We start from the raw sequence: 21240 nt of genomic DNA on the forward strand, positions 1-21240 counted from the left end.
CCATTTCCTTTATTAGCTATTAGTCTATTAACTACGGTTTATGTAGAGAAAAAAGATGTTTTTTCTCTCCTTGGTGTTAGGCGCGCCCGCGCTCTATGTATACCTGGACAAGGGCGCGCACGCGCTCCTCTCTTTGGCGACTTCCAGGTTGTTTAGGTGTGCACACGCTCGACTTTTTTTTGCCAAGGAGCACCCAGCTCCACCGCTTCAGCATGATGAATTTGTTTTGGAAGTTTTCAAAAACAGTATAAATATAAGTTTTTTCTGTAAAAACTTAACCTAACCAAAACCAAGAAAGAGAGAGATTGTAAGAGAGCAATTCTTAGTGAGTTGAGTGTTCATTCTTTGTAAGTGAATTGAGAGATCTTGTAATCTGTTACTCGGACATCTAGTAAAGCTTGGAACTCGCAGTGTGGACGTAGGCAAATTGCCGAACCACGATATATCTCGTCTTATGGTTTGTTCTTCTTTTACATTAATTGTTCTACTTTATATGCTTGTTTATTGACATTGACAAGTGTTGGGATATTACTTGGAGGGTGTTGAAGTCTTGTCTAAAGAGAAAGATCAATCCTTGTGTAGGGTTGATCTATTTGTTGTGGATAATACTGTTTTCGCATTGTTCTATTCACAACAATTGGTATCGGAGCGGGGTATACGATTAGGATTTTGAGTTTTGGTAAAGAACCATAGTGCTTAAAATTTGCGTAGACAAAGTGTTCGATAAAATTCTCAAGTGAAAAATATTTTTGGGGTTATTGTGTGTGACTTGAAAAATGGGTCCCAAGATGTCAAACGCAAGATTTGAAGTAGAAAAGTTTAATGGGAAGAATAACCGTTATTATGTCTCATTCATTGATGATCATACTCGCTATGTGTGGGTGTATATGATGAAAATGAAAGACGAAGTGTTTGAGACATTTAAGAAGTGGAAGGCAAGGGTTGAGAATCGCACAGATAGGAAGGTTAAGACACTAAGGTTTGACAATGGTACTAAGAATACCTATAGGCCTTTCCAAGAGTTTTGTGCTAAAGATGGAATTGCCGCATTAATCGCATAGTCGAGCACGCCAGAATTTGAGAATGGAATGGAATGGTAGAGAGGATGAATAGAACCTTGCTTGATATAGCTAGATGTTTTTTGTCTAATGTCAGTCTAGGCAAAAAGTATTGGGCAGATGTAGTGTCCATGGCGTGTTACCTGTATAATAGGTCACCAGTTCTAGCTATAGACTGCAAGACACCTTATGAGGTATGGTCAGGTAACCCAGCTGATTATAGTATTTTGAGAGTGTTTGGATCGACTGCTTACTACCATGTGAGGGAAAGCAAGCTATATCCTAGAGCTAAGAAGGCCATATTCTTAGGTTTCGCAAATGGGGTAAAGGGATACATATTGTGGTGTCTAGAAGACCACAAGTTCCTGGTCAGCAAAGATGTTACCTTTGATGAGACTTCTATGTTATCTTTCGAAGTCTAATGTGAAAAGAAAAAGCCGGGCAGAATGGTGAAGCTCTATAGAAGTTCACACCATCTACCGAACCTTGAGTTGTCCGATCACTGCAAAGATGACCTGGTTGGTTCATGATGAGGTACCGGATCATAGAGCCACACAATAACAGGCATGAGCATCCACAACTTGTAGTGGCTGACCCTAGGCCAAAAAGACAAGTTAAAGAAGTGCACAAGTATGAGCACGAGAAGTCGGTGAAACACTATGGTCAGGTGGATTTAGTGGCATATGCACTGAGTATCGAAGATGATGAGCCAGATAGCTTCAAGGAAGCTGTTAGAGATGCTCATTACAGAGATTGGTTAGTTACTATGCAAGAAGAGATGGAATCTCTTGATAAAAATCACACATGGGACCTAGTTTTATTGCCAAAGGGCAAAAGGACTATCGGCAGTAAATGGGTGTTCAGAAAGAAAGAGGTCCTTCCCCGAACCGACAATCTTGGGTACAAGACAAGAGTGGTAGCAAAGGGTTTCTCACAGAAGGAAGGAGTCGACTACAATGAGGTATTTTCTCCGGTGGTCAAACATATTTCCATTCGTGTGTTATTGAGTTTAGTTGCTCACTTCGACTTGGACTTAGAGCAACTTGATGTGAAAACAGCGTTCTTGCATGGGGACGTGGAGGAAGAGATCTATATGAGACAACCTAAAGGGTTTTGTTGTTGCTAAGAAAGAAGATCATGTGTGCAAGTTGAATAGGTCATTGTAAGGTTTAAAACAATCGCCAAGGCAATGATACAAGCGCTTTGACACGTTCATGATGCAACATGAGTACACCCAAAGTAAGTATGACTGTTGTGTTTACTTTCGTAGGCTTCGTGATAATGATGACTTCACCTATCTCCTGCTTTATGTGGATGACATGCTTATTGCTTCCAAAAGTATGGTGGAGATAGACAAGTTGAAATCTCAACTTAGCTCTGAGTTTGAGATAAAAGACTTAGGTGGACTTAAGAAGATATTGGGCATGGAGATTGACAAAGATAAGAAGAAACGATGGATAGTTGTATCTCAGAAGAAATACCTTCAGAAAGTAATTTCTCATTTTGGTATGGAGAATGCAAAATCGATTTCTACTCCTTTGGCTAGGCATTTTAGGCTTTCAGCTAAGTTCTCTCCTAATTCGATGGAGGAACAAAAGCATATGGCTCATGTTCCTTATGCAAGTGCAGTGGGGCAGTTTGATGTATGTTATGGTGTGCACATGCCCAAACATTTCACAGGCAATTAATGTTGTAAGCAGGTATATGGCAAATCATGGGAAGCAACATTAGGAAGCAGTGAAATAGGTATTGAGGTACTTGAAGGGTACCTTGGATGTGGGATTAGTTTATGGTGGAGGCACTTGTTATGTCAGTGGGTATGTGGATTCAGATTATGCAGGTGATCTAGATGGGCGACGATCGACTACTGGTTATGTGTTTATGATGCATGGTGCACCGGTTAGTTGGAGGTCTATGCTACAGGCTACATTTGCTCTATCTACTACTGAGGTAGAGTATATGGCAGTGGCAGTGAAAGAGGCACTATGGCTTCGAGGTCTTCTGGATGATATGGGTATTGAGCAGAACAGTATTGCTTTGTATTGTGATAGTCAGAGTGCTATTCATTTGGTGAAGAACCAGGTTCATCATGCTCGGACCAAGCATATTGATTTCCGTTATCACTTTATACGGGATGTCGTTGAGGATGGTGATGTAGCACTTGAGAAAGTGGACACCCATGACAATCCTGCTGATATGCTGACAATTAAAGGTTGTCACCAGAGTTAAGTTCCAACACTGTTTGGACTTGCTCCAAATCCTACAAGCTTGAAAGTGCCCTTTGTGGGAATGGCCCTTCGGGGCAGTTAACTATAAGTTTCGGGACTAGTACATCTTGGTGGATGTATTCGGCTCAGTTTTATGTGTTGAAACCTCACCGAGGTGGAGAATGTAGATAAAAAGACATTTTTTTCTCTCCTTGGTGTTAGGCACGCCCGCGCTCTATGTATACCTGGACAAGGGCGCGCACGCGCACCTCTCTTTGGCGACTTCCAGGTTGTTTAGGCGTGCACGCTTTTTTTGCTCGCATAGCCAAAGGCCCACCGCTTTCAAGATTTCGATTCGACCGCTTTTTGTTTTGGAAGTTTTGAAAACAAGATAAATATAAGTTTTTTCTATAAAAACTTAACCTAACCAAAACCAAGAAAGAGATAGATTGTAAGAGAGCAATTCTTAGTGAGTTGAATGTTCATTCTTTGTGAGTGAATTAAGAGATTTTGTAATCTGTTACTCTGGACATTTAGTAAAGTTTGGAACTCGCAGTGTGGACGTAGACAAATTGCCGAACCACGATATATCTTGTCTTGTGGTTTATTCTTCTTTTACATTAATTGTTCTACTTTATATGATTGTTTATTGACATTGACAAGTGTTGAGATATTATTTGGAAGGTGTTGAAGTCTTGTCTAAAGAAAAAGATCAATCTTTGTGTAGGATTGATCTATTTGTTGTGGATAACATTGTTTCCGCATTGTTCTATTCACAACAGTTTACAACTTCTATTAGAAGGAGTTTTTTAAATTTAAGGGGTGTAAACTTTACATTTTATATTGTTTACCCCCATTGGAGGCATAAGATCAAAAGTTTGGTACTTATTTGCCTAAGATTGATTTTCAACAATAATTTTTAAATATTCGGTCCAATAAAACGCTAACGTAAAAATAACGATATCGTTGTTTTAAAACGGGTATAATCTGAATATATTTCTTTAAAATTCTATTTAAAATTTTGATATATAAGTATATAACGTTTTTATTTTTATTTTTTAAATTTTATTCATGAAAAAATAATACAAATGTCATTTTATTAAGCCAAACCTTATAATTCGGGTGTAATTAAGATCAATTATAAGCTTTACATTTTATATTGTTTATTATTCAAATTACCAATTATAATTGGATTGGAGGTGCTCTAAGGCATTGAAAAAAAACTAAAATTATGAGGGTCTAACAGACGCTCATTTGTTTCAAGTTTCAGCCCAATAATTTTGGGCTTTTTGCACTGGTTGAAATATGTGAACCTCATTAAAACCCAGGTAGGAGGCTGGCTAACATGGGACCTAGACTTCAGTTAGAACTGGACCAGGACTAAACCCTGAACTGATCTTACAAACCAATCGCGTTGTAGTAAAAGATCTCAATCATGTAAATCTAAGACCAATACCAGCCAGAATTAGAACTTCGAGCAAACCCACGACGTATGTTTCAGACTTTCAGGCCTTCACGGTAGGTACTTGCGAAGTTACGAGTATTAATTTATCACTTCAAGATTTTAAGGGAATAATCCGTTTCCATCTCTCATATATTTCACTTCGAGGAAGCGAATGGATAGTACCAAGAAGTTAGCAAGAATTGCTAGTCTTGTTAGGTGTGGTTTTTAAGCTACGTAGAATAAGAACGTGGCTAAGGTCCACCGTCACCACACCAAACCCTCCAAACATCGCCGTATTGTGGCCTGATTATGACTCAAAATGACAGTTTAATCTGGACCAACCTGACGTACTATATAAGGTTCAGAAAAACATTCTGGAGAAAACAAATGTGGCTGCAGCCTGCAGGTTAATCGTGGCAAGATTTCCTATTCATGTAAAATTAGTACCTTGTGCAAATATACATAAAATTCCCAGTTCAAAGGGAAAGTCACTGGATCAAGAAGTGCAAACTTTGAGATTCTCCAGCTAGGCTTAGGAATTTAGCAAAAAAAAAAACTAATGAAGTTGAGAAATGTAATACAAATGCAAGATCCCTACTTTGTTCACCACAACGCCCAAAATTAGATCTTGAAATCTCTAAATCTCATATTTTAGTATTACGGTCTACCTCTTATTTTATTTTTCTAAATAGCTCCAAAAGCATATAGTTTCCTTTTCACAATAGCCTGAAGCAGCTAATAGCAAGGAAATTAAGTTGTTTAACTTAATTCACCATTTTATCTAAGAAACTCTTATGAAACGAAATCAAACCTTCCCTTCTACAAAGTATATGCAAGTCCGCTATTAAAAACTTAAGAGTGAAGGATGTATCTGGAGTGACCTGATTGACCATTGACGAAATATAAATCTTTACAGGTGATGGAAGCCTGCTCCCTCATTAGGGTAAATGATGAAGACAGGATGTTTGTGTATGTACAAAATGATGACACACTGCAACGAGATCTTACAAGACCTGTTAGCTGCTAATGTCAAAATATTTTGGATCTTCAGGAAAATGGTACTCCACGTTCAACTGCAATTAAATAGCAAAAACCTCAGTACAGTAGTACTCAGCAATAGGGAGGACAAAAGATACCGGACTACAGATCTTAAAAGGGATTTGGCCGCACAAACAATTCAAAACAGACTTTAATGCAATTTCACTTGCTATTAATAATATTGACATTAACACTACTCCGTTCTATTTTGAAGTATAGTAAATAATTTGTTAGTACATGTATGTTTCAACAACATAGTGAAAAAGTGATTACAAACAAACGAAACAAACATCAAGAAAGTTCGAGCAGGATGAATAGAAAAGTACATAGCATGACATGTACTGGCTGCTGATAGAAATATGATTGGCCCTCTTATAGCCCAGGAATCTCCTGTGAAAAGGCTTTTGTTCCTCATGAGAAACAGATGTACCAAACTTGCCTGAAGTCATTACTTTGGAACGAAACCAGATCCTATTATCATAGTAATCGATGTTGATATTGTTGAGATGATTCATGTTGTCCGACATAGGACACCAAAAGCCTTGCATAATTGTATATGAGTTCAAATGGGACATTGGTAGCCCATGCATGATCACATATAAGCCGACTAAGCGGTCCCAGGAACTTATAAGAAACAGCTCCTTTATGCAAGGTTTTTTACAATATCCCATGCTGAACATTACCGTCAATACTAAACATCTCAACAGATATCCCATACAAGACTCCATAATCTAAGTATCACAATTTTGTTTCCAGGGATGTCTTATCAATTCATTTCCATTTGTATCTGTCGCAAATCTAATTTGAACAGAAAAATCTCTTTATTTATCGACTCATTCATATTTCAAACGCTACATCTATGATATGGAGTAGATGACAATAGCAAAAAGGGCATTCTATCATTACAAATTGCCAGATAATATGAGGAATGCAGTAAATAAGACTTTCTTAATATAGCTTTACACATCTGATTTTTTGCGGGTATGCATCCTCCAACCAAACATCTGAAAATGGCAAGTACGGATTAAAATTTCATCCTTTATTACCATTGGAGAATGCTACGCGGTTAGGAAGAAGGAAGAAGGAAGAAGGAAGAAGTCACTACAAAAGCCTAAAAAGAAATTCTTTCAGATATCAGAACCAGCATATTCCCTAATGGCTCTAACTAATCCTCGTCCCGTGGAGCACCTATGTCAACCACTCAACCTTAGAACGAGATGATGATAACCAGTTGAATGTTCAACCATAAGGCCTAGGTACTGACTTCTGCAGCCCCATCGTGCCCCCTTCTATTACCCTAGGAGTATGTTTACTTGGTGTGGAAGAAGGTTGAAATCACCACAGAAGTCTGAAAACTAATTCTTTCAGGTATGGAACCAATATATTCCTCAATTGCTCTGATCCTCGTCCTCTGGAGCACCCATGTCTGTCAACCACTCAACCTTAGAATGAGAGGAAGATAAGTAGTTGAATGTTCAACCATAAGACCAACACACACTGTGAAGGCCGGTGAAGAATCAGGATGACTACAAAATCGTAAGTCGAGTTCATGCATGGGAGAACATTCCTCGATAAATCTCATTCAAGTAACAAAAGAAATTGATAAGATAGGAATTGTCCTTCTAATTTTTCACTTGCCCCATGAGAATTCTCACACCCCTTCCTATGTGAACTTTCCGATGAAGGCTTGAGGGAGGACAGATATATTTATGCATGATTCCAATCTCATAAAAGTTCTACACCACAAAGTGAGATCTACCCATGACAATATTCTCACACAATCACTAACGTACACAATCTGAAGGTTGCATAGCTAATGGATCTAAACAAAACAGATAAAATGCTATATGGCAATAGAGAACGAGTGAGAAAAATAAGGTTAGAAAAGAGAAGAGAGAGTATGGGGAAATGGAAGGCCAAGAAAGTAAGGAAATGTGGAGGAAGGAAAATCCAGTTTCACCCGAAAAACGATAAATATAACTCCTGTTGTGAAACTAGGTAGCTGCAGCAAAAACTCTTTCACCCATACGCTACAGATACTCCTGTTATCATCGAGAAAGTTCCATTTCCCATCCTAGATCTACGAAAAGAACCGCTATTGCATGGACCTAGGAAAAGTTTTAAAGTGCAACTGGTCAACATGCATACATGACTATACTCACACTAAAACCTTAGCACCTATGATATAAGGCAACAGAACAATAAAAGCATCAAAGTACGGATAAGAAAACACGTAAGTTCGTTCAAATAAAGTACTTAATAATGCTGCAAATACTCCACGAAATATTTTTTAATAACTTAGTGCATATAAAAAAAACTCAGAAATGGCATACCTTGCCCTCATCAGCATCTGAATGGCGTTGAGGGAATACAACCCTTAGATCATTGTACAAGTAGAAACGGCGCTCACCATCAATGTCCAAATTATTCATTTGAGAAGTTGATAAAGAATCAGATCTACACCTCTGCGTTGATCTTGACATTTTCCTCCTCGAAGGGCATAAAAAACGAAGATGAAGTGCATATCGCAGAACACCAGCACCACTTGTATTTTCATTAACCTTCGAAAATCTACAGAAAGATTTCCTATCATTCTCATGACACGTATCGATCTGGTTGTAGACATTTTCCAGAACTGTTTTCTGGCATTCACAGTTGTCAAATTCACTCATATGTTCTGTAGGAGAAGTAAGATTGAATCCATTCGGTCGCTGAAGACATATCCCAGGTAAAAAGACTGGGGGGTTTATCATTTCTCTATCGTGGAATCTATTTGGCAGCTGAAATTGCTGAGTATCGCAAGTACTAACATAACCCATGGAAGTAGAGCCTTCAATTCCTTGTACTTCAGAGCATTGGTTTGGAGATCTCATTCTCTGGAAATCATCAACTCCATCAGAATCAACAGATACCCCGGTAAGTTGAACAGTAGGACATGAGGAACCGGAAGCGTTATCCGGCTCATTCTTCAATTCTACATTTCTGCTTCCTCCTTTCGGAGGTGGCTTACAAGTTTTTCCAGAAGAGGCTAAGGTGACCTTCTGCCTCAAAAAAGTCTGCTTCCATTTGGACAGGGGGGAAACTAAGTCATTTATAAGGTTGGTACTGAGCTAAACCGCAAGATAATACATACAAAATTTAAAAGATAGCAACCCCAACAGAAAATATTATAGCAATGCAGTAATCATTTCATTCAAATTTCAAACCTCATTGATTAGCTCATGTATCAACTTGAGCAGATGATAATATTATTACATTATGTTTCTTATAGCGGATGTCACCAAGAGACCTCCAGATGTACTAAAGCCTGATAGAATATGACTATCCGCACACTCAATAATGGACATCCTTGTAGCTTGTAGATAATTTAAAGGTGTACACAACAATCCCATTCAAATAGCTCACAATGCACATCTAAGTTCACTAAAATATGGATGCCTGTGACTCTATGAGCACGCCTAAACTAACACGCTACACCAACAGTAAAAGTGATATTAGATAGAGTCACCATAACTAAATTAAATTTCCAAAGCAGGAATTGATAACGACCAAAAAAACAGTTTCATTCATCTGATATAAAATATAGACCCAGAAAATAGATAGTTTTCCATGCATTTGAGTCCTTGGAATTTCTCAAGGAGACTTAACATGTATTAAAAGGGCAACTGACTTGGTTTTCCCTAGGGCTTTTGATGCATGGGCATGGTAGTTTCTAAATTAGTTAATTAATTAGTAGTTTCTATTTTATTTGGTCTCCTAATTGAATTAGGATAAGGATTTAGGATGGTTTTATATTTGGTTTCCAATTAGGTTTAGTAGTTGTTTTCTTATATAAAGGCATCTAGGCCTTCATTGTTAGGTGGGTTATTATTGATTATTAATTCTTTGTGAATTGTTCTTCATGTTTGAAGGTTCAAACCCTAGATTTAGGTGTTAATTTTATTAAATCTTATTGATGTTCATCCATTGTTGAAGCTTCCGCCAACAAGATACATCAAATTTGGTATCAAGAGTCAATCGATTTTTAGAATTTTTTTTTCCCAAGAAACACTGTTCACGAGTACTATTCACCGGAGCACTGTTCACCACCGGTTATACTGTTCACTGCGTGGAAAAAAAATCTTCAATTTTCTTGGTTAATTGTCATGGAGTATCGTAGGAAAAGTAGAAGAGAGTCAACGCCGCTGCCCGATCATCGAAGTTTCCATGAGTCGAAGTACCATACCGATCACAATTATGGGAGAACTTACGATATGGATTGCAGCCGCCGCGAAAGTTTTACTCCTTCTAGAAGGTATGAACCTCCTTCCCCTCCTCCATCACGGTTGTTAGTTTGCGACGAAAATTCAAGTCAGAGAAGGGATGCGAATTTTCCTCCCACGAATCGATGTATGATTTCGATTCTGACCACACAACGAGGGATAGTTTTTCCCCTTTAAAATTGTCACTACTACCACCACAAAAAAAATTTACCTTTGTTGATCAAGCGAACTCCTTCACTTTCTCTTCTTGATCAACTTAGTAAGTCATCTAAAGTAAGAAAACCTCGCCATTGTGATGAACCTTCTTGGGAAATTCCTCCACCTCAATTCTATGAAAGTGAACGGCAACGTCAACACCTTTTGTTTCAAAACGCCTACCTATCATCCTGCTCACAACCTATTCCTCAAACCCTATGCGACAAGCCCACCCCACTAGTTGCTCCAAGCCTACAACATGGTCTAAGTTATCACCGCCCATCACCCCATGTTCAAGGCTCACCACCCCAGCTCAATATTGATCTTTTAGCACTAGAAAGTGAATATGGGAGCGCAATAGAAGAGAACAGGCCAGAAAATTTGGGAGAAGACAAGCAGGGCAGGCAGAAATTGTCAGCGGGAAATCTGCTAAGTCAACATCCAGCAGCTAAACAGACTGACGTCGCATCTGTTGCTTCGCCAATTGGTCATTGTTTCAATGAACTTTCTCTTTGGAACTCTGGTTTTAACAACAGGTTTCCCTTCAGTCTTATGGAAACAGAACTGCAGCATCCCCATGGCCATGACGACAAGCCGTTACAACAAACACCTTTCTGTCAAAATCAGCAACATCAATGCCGGCAACCGACAGTGGGGGACGTTAATTCAAACCAGCAGCAATGCTCACCACTGTCTCTTGCTATTCTATCCATTAATGTTGTCGAGGTTATCGTGTTTCCAAAACTAAAGTTAGTTGAAGGAGAAAAGGGTAAGAAGACCAAGCCCACCACCACCAGTCCCCACCACCCACCCACTTTGTCATGGTACACCACTACACCAAGTTTGTCATGGTATTCTGCCACCACTATCTGCACAAATAGTTTCAACTATAAGACCCGCAAAACCAAGTAATGTTTCCAAAGGTCCTATTTTCCTACCAACTGACGATGGCCATCAAGACTTGGGTGAGGTTCAGAACAACTTGCTCATTGTTGTTAGTGAAAGACGAGTTGACGATGATGCTTGGGTCATACTGCTTATAGTGCATATATGTGCATAGAAAAAGCGGAAAATGGCAGTTATGTGAAATTTCCAGCACAGAAAACTACTATCTTTGATGAGGAGAACCAGTCCACTACCAAGGAACTTTTGCCTCAAGCCCGCCAATTATTTGATCCAATTCCAGAAGTTACTTTCAACCAGTATGTGGACCCTTTTGTGTCGGTTCAGGAAAAGAATATTTCTTGGTTCACGAACAAGTTCCTTTGGTGCTTGTATCATGAATGGAAGCCTACCAACTATTCCCCGAATTACACCATAATAGCATTGTGGTACTTGATTCCGTTTGAAAGCCAATACAAAGCCAAAATTCGAGGACGAATTTTCTGCAACCCGAAGGAGGGTGCCGTGCATTCGATTATGAACTTTTGCGGGTTTGAAGATTTTCAAGAGAACAAACTCGAGGACGAGTTTGTTTCAAGCGGGGGAGATTGATGCATGAGCATGGAAGTTAATTAGTAGTTTCTATTTTATTTGGTCTCCTAATTGAATTAGGATAAGGATTTAGGATGGTTTTATATTTGGTTTCCAATTAGGTTTAGTAGTTATTTTCTTATATAAAAGCATCTAGGCCTTCATTGTTAGGTGGGTTATTATTGATTATTAATTCTTTGTGAATTGTTCTTCATGTTTGAAGGTTGAAACCCTAGATTTAGGTGTTTGTTTTATTAAATCTTATTGATGTTCATCCATTGTTGAAGCTTCCGCCAACAAGATACATCAGCTTTGTTCCCAGTTGTTGCTCAGTCATATGCCTTTTGATCTCCAAAAGATTTGCTATTGACACCAATACTTTAAGCCATGGTTCTGTTTGTGGGTTGATGTGTCTCAGCTTAACTCTTGGTTATTGTGCCTTAAAATGCCTCGAACTCAAATTCTCAAGTCTATGGGCTCAATAAGTCTCAATCCAATTCTCACAGCTCATGTTGCTTGTGGTTCAAGTTTCTAAATGTTTTGCTCGTGTTGCCACAAGCACATTATGCTTGTGGATCTTAAGCTTGATCTCAAGTTCCCAAAGCGTTTTAGCAGTGTTCTAAAAGTCAGCCTAGGCAGCTGTGCCTCAAGCCCATTCTCTTTATGCTCTTGGCTCGTCATCCCACAGGCTTGGGATCATGTATATTAAAACTAAACAGAAACAAGCATTAAAGTAAGTGGAAACTAAATTTTCAGAGGAACAATTAGGAAGTTGAACAAACAATATGTAATGGAATGTTATTATCTCGCTCCAAGGTTTCTTAATGAAATCTAGTTATAGGTCTTTCAATTTATTATCTAATAGATGCTTCGGGTTTCCAACCTTATCTACTGCGTAGACTCGATGTCAGGTACAACTTAATTTTCCATCAATCAAGGGTATTCTGGAAAACCTTTTAGAGTACATCAGTCCCACAGTAGAAAATTTTGTACCTTGACCTATCAGTTCTAGCTCTTCTTGTCTATATGTAGGGAGAATATTTTCTTATTTTTTATTTAAAAAAAGACAACTGTTGGTAAGCAACCATCAATCCTTGGGTATATGTCCCACTCCGACATTCTAACCTGAATCCTCATCAGAGTTATTTCCTACAGGGTATATTTTTTTCAAATTATCTTGAAGTGCTGACTGTATGACAACTGTTAAGCTTCAAGAATAAACAATTTATTTTCGTCAAAACTCAATGTGTGTGTCAATATGTTCATCGATACAGAAGCTACTAATAAAGTATGTTTACTTTTTATTGAACCAACCTTGGTACCAGCAGGCATGTCACTCAGATCATAGTTGCAAAAATAAGTGTGAACAGGCGTCTTTTCTGGGTTGCTGAGGACCTGAATAGACCAATAAAATGTGTCAATGGCAAAGCCAGTTTTTAGGTTAGGCCAAATTCCTAAAAGCATGTGCTCTGAGTTCTAAAACTGAACTAGTGAGGACCCAAATATAAGTGAAACAATCGTACATTTGACAGTGCATGCATTGAAGTTCGACTTTTAATGTTGAACCTAACAAGTTAAGATGTCAAATTACCTGCACATCATATCCATGATATACACTGACCAAATCACTTCAAATTCCACGATATTTTCACATGGCATTGGAATGAGCATGGCCATTCGCCAAAGGTACAAGTGATGGAGAACATAAATCAGATCTAGCACAGGGAACTATATATTATAATCTTCATTGTTCAAACTGTAAACAATCTTCTTGCACTTTGTGGTATAACCCACATACAAAGCTTGCATGCTAATCCAGCTTCATTAATCCTTTTGCTCTATTTTATTTTATTTTTTCCTTCTTTTGCACCATCAATTGAACTTGTCATGAAGTTTTTAATGAAGTTCCAAAAGGGTCTTAAGTCTTGGCTATATTTTCCCCTAAGTTTGTTTCCCACTATACTCATCTATCCGATAAGTTTAGCTACAACATGTGTATATCAATTCCATTTGTAAAGAAGTCTCAGCATTGGACAATCATTTCATTTCATTGCCCTGCAAGTACAACAAACACATATACAGCTAAGAGGTCTTTTCTCAAAAAGACATAAGTAAACTGATGATGCAACATAGATGCTGGTATGAAACAATGTCTGCATAAGATATAGAACAGTTAATAAACAAACATAGAAAAGTAGTTGAATTAATCAACTTGCAGAACAGAGAGGTAAGCCATAGTGAAGTAATTCTCTTATTTCCTAGGCCAAACTGATATTTCTTATGTGAGTTAAGAAACTAAAAGAACACCGTAATAGGTTAATGTTAAAATCAGAAACGCAGGACTTGGCCATCCATTGATGCAGCCATACACTCACATATTAACCCTAAATTGATGTACCCAACTTACAACATCAGCAATCAATTTTGAGAACTAAGAAAGCTTCATACCAGTTGTATCCGCCCTTTCATAGGGATCCTTAGCCTGCTCTGTGCAGCTCGGGAATCATCAGTGCTATGGACTCTCTTCCCTTTTGCACCTCTGCACTTATTTGATGGCAAATTTCCAGCAAGACCAATGGATGCATAATACAGTAAATAACTATCTCCGTCAAGACTCGTAACTGCAAATGGAATTTTCCGTGATGATGGTGAGAAACTCCCGCTGGTAACGTTCAGAACAGCTATAAAACCTTCTATTCTCTGCACACAAAAAGTAACGAGAAAAATAGCTACTTACAAGCTAAACATGGAAGGTACTCCTATGTAGTATACTAGGAACCAGAAAATAAATGCTAACCTGATTAATTTTGCCAGATGAAAGCCGACCTGACAATAATGATTCTTCAAAAGAACCAACCAAAGACCGCCTAACAGACCCCCCACTTACATTTCTAATCAACCTTATGAATTGACGTGTCGGAGCTGAATCAGACAAATGCAGATCCACACTATTAGCAGTTTCGGGTGTACATGGATTAAAATGGGTGTGCAAGAAATCAAGATCTTCTAATGATTTGCTCGTAGTCACAATCTCCTCTTCCTGCTTTGCACATGAAATGCATGGGACTCCATAAACTGACTTCAGTGAGGTTATAGATTCATCGTCAACTTTGTTCCGGACATCACTGTTTGCTCCTGTGATTTTCATCCCATCAGAAAACTTTGGCCTGAGAGGAGACAATGAGAGTGTAGGTACTTTCTTTGGAGATGTAACTATATCCCCGGTTTGAATTCTTCGAGTACTTGTATTTCCATTAAAATCAATTGTGGGTGAGTGGGAAGAACGACAGTGGCATGGGTGCACTTCATTCTCAAGCAATGGGCCATCAGTGAAATAAGTGGAGTTTGTGTTACTGTTATCAACTCTATTCCATCTGGTGCAGCTAGACAATGACCAGGTCGGCGTCTTGTTATAGTCTGTGTTACCAATGTTAGGTTTCTTATGGTCTTGCCTAATGGAAATACTCAAACTATCACTTGAAACAGGAGACTCGGTATGGTCATTTCCCCCGACAAGGTCTAGAGGACCACCACAAAATTGATTAGGAGAATGCACATTATTCAAAGGGGACAACAACCTCTTCCTAACAAATGAACCTTGTGACTCGGTTTCCTTATCATTAGTGTCAGTCACTACAGATAAATGAACACTACTAGGTGTAAGTCCCTGTAACCCGTTAACAAAAGAATTTGATCCACCTGCTTCAAACCCTACAATCCTGGGAACAGGATTTGGAATACTTTGGCCCATTTTAGGAACTGACCAACCACATTTATCCTTGGAATAAATACTCATTCGAGGACTAACAGACATAGAATCAACGGTGCTCTTCCGACTAAACAAATCATCCAGAGTTTCTGTGATCTGCAAGGTGGTTTTCCGGTGAAAATCCACTTCCATCTGGGTGCTCGTGCTCAATTCATTATCCACACCTGAATCACAACTACTCAAACCAGTAAATGTTGGTGGGTTTTGCACAAATGTGCTCAAAGATGCCTCTACTTCATCATCACCAATTCCAGCGGAGGATACTTGAGGCAATCCCATCACTGAAATTTCCTCAACTATTTCCAAATCTTATCTTATGATCTTATTGTCCAAGAACTTAAGTTTGTTCCTATAATCAAACCTTGTCCAGCTATAACCCACACAACATTTTCATTAACAATCAAAGAAGTCCATTCATATTACCCAAAACCATAAAAATCTCTAACCAAAACTTAAACTTAAATCTACTTAAAGCTTCATTTTTCCCTGATTGGTTAACTTGTCTACTCTACCTACTAATGTAATTTCCCACTCTAATTCTTTCCCATTACTCTCATCTACCGAATACCTGAAACAACACAAAAAAAAAAAAAAAAACAGCATTCATAGATGATCATTTGATATATTGAGTGATCAAGAAAAGATTCTCACCATTCACGATCGATGATGTATTTTGATTATTAAATTAGAAAATAATAATTATTGAAAGGATGTTTCTTTTTATTTCCTTTTCCTCAAAAAAGCTGTGCTACTTGTGGGTGTGTTTAGCAAAAACAACCAAAGGGAAGGCCCCATTTCAGTTACCCTGGCATGCCACTGTTCACATCATGATGCGTGTCTCTTTTTTCACACCAGAACAACTTTCAACCTGACATTTGCTGCTCCCACGCGAACTATTACATAATAATAATAATAACTTACATTGGGTAATTTGCAGTTTGCCTGTTGGTTCACGGAACTTGGTAAGGACGTGATGTATACAGAAATAGTCTCTTTATATATTGAGAGAATTTAATAAAATTATAAAATAATTAATACATAAAATTAAATATAATTAGTATACTGCTATACAGTGGAGCGTGAGAGAGAGACTCGGAAAAAAGTGTTCATGTATCTGTGCCTACATCATCACAACCCCCTGGGAACTTAAAAGCATATGAGAAATCGACAAGAGGATGTTGAGGGGATCAGATTTTACCATTGTCATGATTGCTAAACATGGCACCACCCTCACTAGTCTGGAACCTGTCATATACGGATATATAAACCACCATGCATGTAACTATAAACTAAAAATGGGATATATCGGATATATCTTGACATGGTTTATATTACAAATATATTGAAAATTGCTTGGTCAAAAAGCAACCGATTAAGTTTGGTCATTGCTTTTAGCAATATCAAGCATATGTAACATGTACATCATTCCTTTCCTTCTTTTTCTCATTAATAGAAAATTTTGAGCTTATCTACAAAAATCAAAAATCAAATAATTTTTAAGGTTCCTATAGAAGTTCATAGAGATACCTAATTTATATCTAATTTTTACTTTTTACTTTTGAATCTTTGAAGAAATCGATTAATTTCGAATGTCTCAGAGAAAAATTATCACTATCTACCACCAGTGCCAAGTACAACACTCATAATCCATATTATGCCTCTCGATGAGAGCTATAAAACTGAAATTGAACCATAATTAAAGATGGTTGTTGTCGTATAGAATATTCAAATAAAAGCTTTATTTCCCAGGTGAACATTACAACAAATATGATGTTTTCGTTTGTTTATCAAAAATGATATATATGCCCCGATTGTTTCTCCACTATTGTGAAAGATAATGCATATATGGCTATGACATATTTGATATGTGTTGGAGTTATCCCTCACATGCAGATGAGGATGAAAGAGAGAAACAATATTGTTCGTGTGATGAAGTTTAAGCGTGCACGTTCAAATTGGTCGTGACCAAGGCGCGCCTACGCTCTTGCCGTGAAAAAGAAGATTGTTTTTTTTTCAACCTATCATGGAACAAAGTTACTGGACTTTTGAGGTGGGAAAATAAGAGAGCGCACTCGCTCGAATTGGCCTTGCCGAGAGCGCACACGTGCTCATGCCTAAACTTGTCAGTTTATATTTTTCTACAGTAACTGCGAATTTGCAGTTTACTATAAAAACAGAAGTTAGGTTTTTGGAAAACCAAGTCTTGAATAGAAACCCAATTTTGAGACCAATCAAAATTGAGAGAAAACTCTTGTAAAGAGAAAAACTTGTAAGGAGAGATGAGTAATCTAGTAAGGTAGAGAGACTTGAGATGAGTGATTGTAATCTTCATTCCCATACTTATAAAAATATTAGCTCTTGTGGAAGTAGGCATCATTGGCTAAACCACGGTACAACTTTGTGTTGTGATATGTTTTACTTATTTTATATTTCTATTACTTGTTTGTGATAGTTATATACATAGATTATGATTGTAGTTATTGGTTGTAGTGAAATATTAGATTTTTTATTGGAGTAATAGATTGTCCAAGTACAAACTATCTTAATGGAGATCGATTGGTATCGTTTTTCCTAGGGATGTCCATCTGGCCCGAAACCTGAAACCCGCCCAAAACCCGAACAAAATACCCGCACCGAACCCTGCTCAAACCCGACAAAATCCGAACTCGAACCCAAACCGAAATAAATAGGATAGGGTTTGGTCACACTCTTTAAACACGGACCGACCCGAGCCCAACCCGATAATTTAGCCCTAAACCCATTAAAAGGGCTAAAAAACCCGAAACCGAACCTTAACCAAAACCGAACCCCAAATCCGGTTCCAATTGCATATTACTAATCTCATATAAAATCTTATATAAAAGAATGAGTTAGATAAATATTTAGATTATGATCTCATTCATGATTACAATAATGAGTTATTTAATATATTGGATTATGAAAAAATTTATATCGGGATTTCTAATTTTTTCAGTAATTGCACGTGATCATGTGTCTATAGTTCATTCCGAGTTCATCTATTTTTAAATCATATCAAATAATTATATCCGAATACATGTGACAATTACTTCCAAGTTCATTAGAAGTTTTATTTTGTTTAAAGGATTGGTGAATAGCCGCAGAAGGAATAAAATGTAGATATATATTTCAAATAAATTTTCTTATTGTCTTCTTTCTTCATTTATACCGGGTTTTATCCTACCTGAAACCCGAACCCGAGCCCAATGGGTACCCAAAATATAGGGTTAGGATAGGGTTTGATCACACTTCTCAACAAAATACCAGACTCCGAACCTGACCCGCTGAAAACTGGTCTTGGTTCGGATAACCCGATAACCGTTCAAAACTCGAAAAGTCGGGTTCAAGCCGGGTTGGGTACCCGTTTGGACATCCCTAGTTTTTCCCAACAAGGTATGAGAGGAAGAAACTCGAAGACCTCTATGAGAGGAAGTCGACCGGAGACAAAGTACTCCTCATTAAGAAGTTTGCTAACACGAAGTACAAAGAAGGTTCTTCAATGTTTGAATATCTTAATGAAGTACAAAATATCATCAATCACTTGCACTTGATGAAGATTAATATGGGTGACGAAGTTGAGACTTTGTTCCTATTAAACTCTCTACCCGACAATTGGAAGACGTTAGCAGTTTCTCTTAATGGAGCCGCTAAGAATCATTAGAGATGGCTACCAGGGTATTGTTGAATGAGGAGACAAGAAGGGACTCACGAAGCAGCTCTTCTCACTCAGAGATCCTTGTCACAGAGAAGTGGGAGAGAGGTAAAAGCAGAAAACCATATCATTTTAGAGGTGATGACAAAAACAAATCTAGGGGTAAAGCTAAAACTCCTAAGGCAGAGAGACTATGTTACTATTGTGCCACCAAAGGTCAGTTCAGGTATAAGTGTAGAACACTGAAGAGGGATGAGAAAAATAACTGTGTACATAAAGACATGGTAAAAAGGAACGAAAACATAAGCCGAGATACTACCACATTAGTAGACGATGATCTAGTGGGAATTGTGTAAGATTGTGGTGAGTGCTGTATTAGTACCTCATGCCAAGATACAGAGTGAGTGATAGATACAGGAGCATCCTATCACATCACACTGCACAAGGGATTCTTCACTACCTACAGCTGTTGTCACACCCCGAATTTCGACAAAATCGGAAAAACAATATTTGTTCCCAACTCTTCGACTTTCAAGGTGTGATGCACTCTCAACTTCCAAAAACCCATTATCCATTTAACTATTCCAATAATTGGAAACCAATAAAAATATTTAAATAAACAAAAGTTATCTTCTTACAAAAATTCACAAATCTGATTAAGTTACAAACCTACTTTTAACAACTCTTTAATTATAATTACAACTAAAAATACAAAAACATTGTCTCAACTGAAAATCTATTGCACCTCAAGGGAAAACAAAATATATCTTGTAATGAGACGCTAGCGCAAACCACAAGCAACAACCAATCTTTTTCAACACTAATCCTGTCAAGACTTATCAACTATGTTCATTTAATGAACACACCCGATAAACAAACATGCAAATCGGGTTAGCATTATAAATAATGCTGGTGTGAGTAGCCCTAAAATACAAATCATACTAATACATATATATACCCAATAAATAAGGCAGTTAGTTCCTCCACCGAGGCACCTTAACATTTAACGAATAATACAACATCCTTAAGTACAATAATTAAGGCAGGTAGTTCCTCCATTGAGGCGCCTTAGCTTCCAATTCAATAATAATAAGGCATTTAGTTCCTCCACTAAGGCGCCTTAACTTCAAACATTACTAGATCAACTGTATCTAATAATAGAATAACCAAACCTAAAACTTACTTTATACTTACACTAGTGTAAGCCAAATCACAGAGTGGGTCACACTTGCATAAATAATCAATTCAACCCACCCATCTGCAAAACCATTGTGAATGCAACTTAAATCACAATAAATCATTTATCAAAGATTTAACGTACACTTTGATATATCATCACAATCATTGTTTAGAGTTTCTTCGAGTGTCTTTAGAATCACGTCTTCTCTATGTCTTACCTAGTTTCCCTGGCTACCACAATCGCTACCCAATGCCGAACATGTACATCCACATGCCTCCCCTCACATAATGCACCACTCCGTGCGTAGTTACCCTAAGCGGGATATCGCATACTAGGTAACTCTCACACGACCGTTATTATATGGGTACCGCCACTATTCGGCATAAAATATCGCGCGTCTCATTCTAATTTTTGCGAACGGAATAATCAAGCCACTATTCGGCTACGCCAGAAGGGCCATTCAGATTTACTGAAACGCCAGAAGGGCAAATCATATCACATACGCCCATCACAAGGGCCAAATCACATGAGTTGTGGTAGCTAGGTTATAGGATTTTCGTTACGTAATTTATTTAGGTGTCATATCTTAATATCTCATAACCATTTCACTTTATCACGTGCATGTCGAATACATTATTGCACTAAACCACAATATTTAGAAATATCTCAATACATCTCATAACAACTTTAATTCTTTCACGTGCCAAATAAATTATTACACTAAGCCACAATCCCGTGGGAAATATCCACAAATATTATACTACCTCATAGCAGCATCTCATAGATATAATAATAGAGCATTTACAATTATTTCTCCAAAAATATTGCATTTAATAGATATCCTAACATATTATCTCATTTAGCAAAACAACAATTTCAACATTCCACATAATGTCACAAATTTCTCCAATCGTACCGCATAACATTTTTATAGCGTTTTAAGA

At 37.7% G+C, this 21240-nt stretch overlaps 1 protein-coding gene across 3 annotated transcripts; it reads right to left on the reverse strand.

The window, feature by feature from the left end:
* Nucleotides 1-5464: 5464 nt before the first annotated feature.
* LOC147496527 (uncharacterized) lies at nt 5465-16546 on the reverse strand. 3 transcript variants are annotated; one of them, XM_086559526.1, is made up of 6 exons: nt 16098-16546; nt 14475-16014; nt 14126-14377; nt 12992-13072; nt 8081-8623; nt 5465-5782 (listed from the first exon to the last, which is right to left on the reverse strand). In XM_086559526.1, exons 2-6 carry the CDS (start codon nt 15723-15725, stop codon nt 5726-5728), a joined length of 2184 nt encoding a protein of 727 aa, XP_086415652.1. In that variant the 5' UTR covers nt 15726-16014; nt 16098-16546; the 3' UTR covers nt 5465-5725. The 3 variants fall into 3 exon arrangements, with proteins under 3 accessions (XP_086415652.1, XP_086415650.1, XP_086415651.1); XM_086559524.1 differs by having other exon boundaries at nt 8081-8806; XM_086559525.1 differs by having other exon boundaries at nt 8081-8803; nt 16098-16544.
* Nucleotides 16547-21240: the final 4694 nt, after the last annotated feature.

The sequence above is a fragment of the Coptis chinensis genome, chromosome 5, assembly GCF_015680905.1.
Source record: "Coptis chinensis isolate HL-2020 chromosome 5, ASM1568090v1, whole genome shotgun sequence".
Lineage (NCBI taxonomy): Eukaryota > Viridiplantae > Streptophyta > Magnoliopsida > Ranunculales > Ranunculaceae > Coptis > Coptis chinensis.

Coding starts and splice junctions, on each gene's coding strand:
- LOC147496527 (XM_086559524.1), bottom strand. CDS start 15,725: ATGGGATTGCCTCAAGTATCCTCCGCTGGAATTGGTGATGATGAAGTA. Junction 13,073..14,125: donor TGAAAGGGCGGATACAACTG/GTATGAAGCTTT, acceptor TGGTCTATTCAG/GTCCTCAGCAACCCAGAAAA. Junction 5,783..8,080: donor CAGATGCTGATGAGGGCAAG/GTATGCCATTTC, acceptor ATTTAATTGCAG/TTGAACGTGGAGTACCATTT.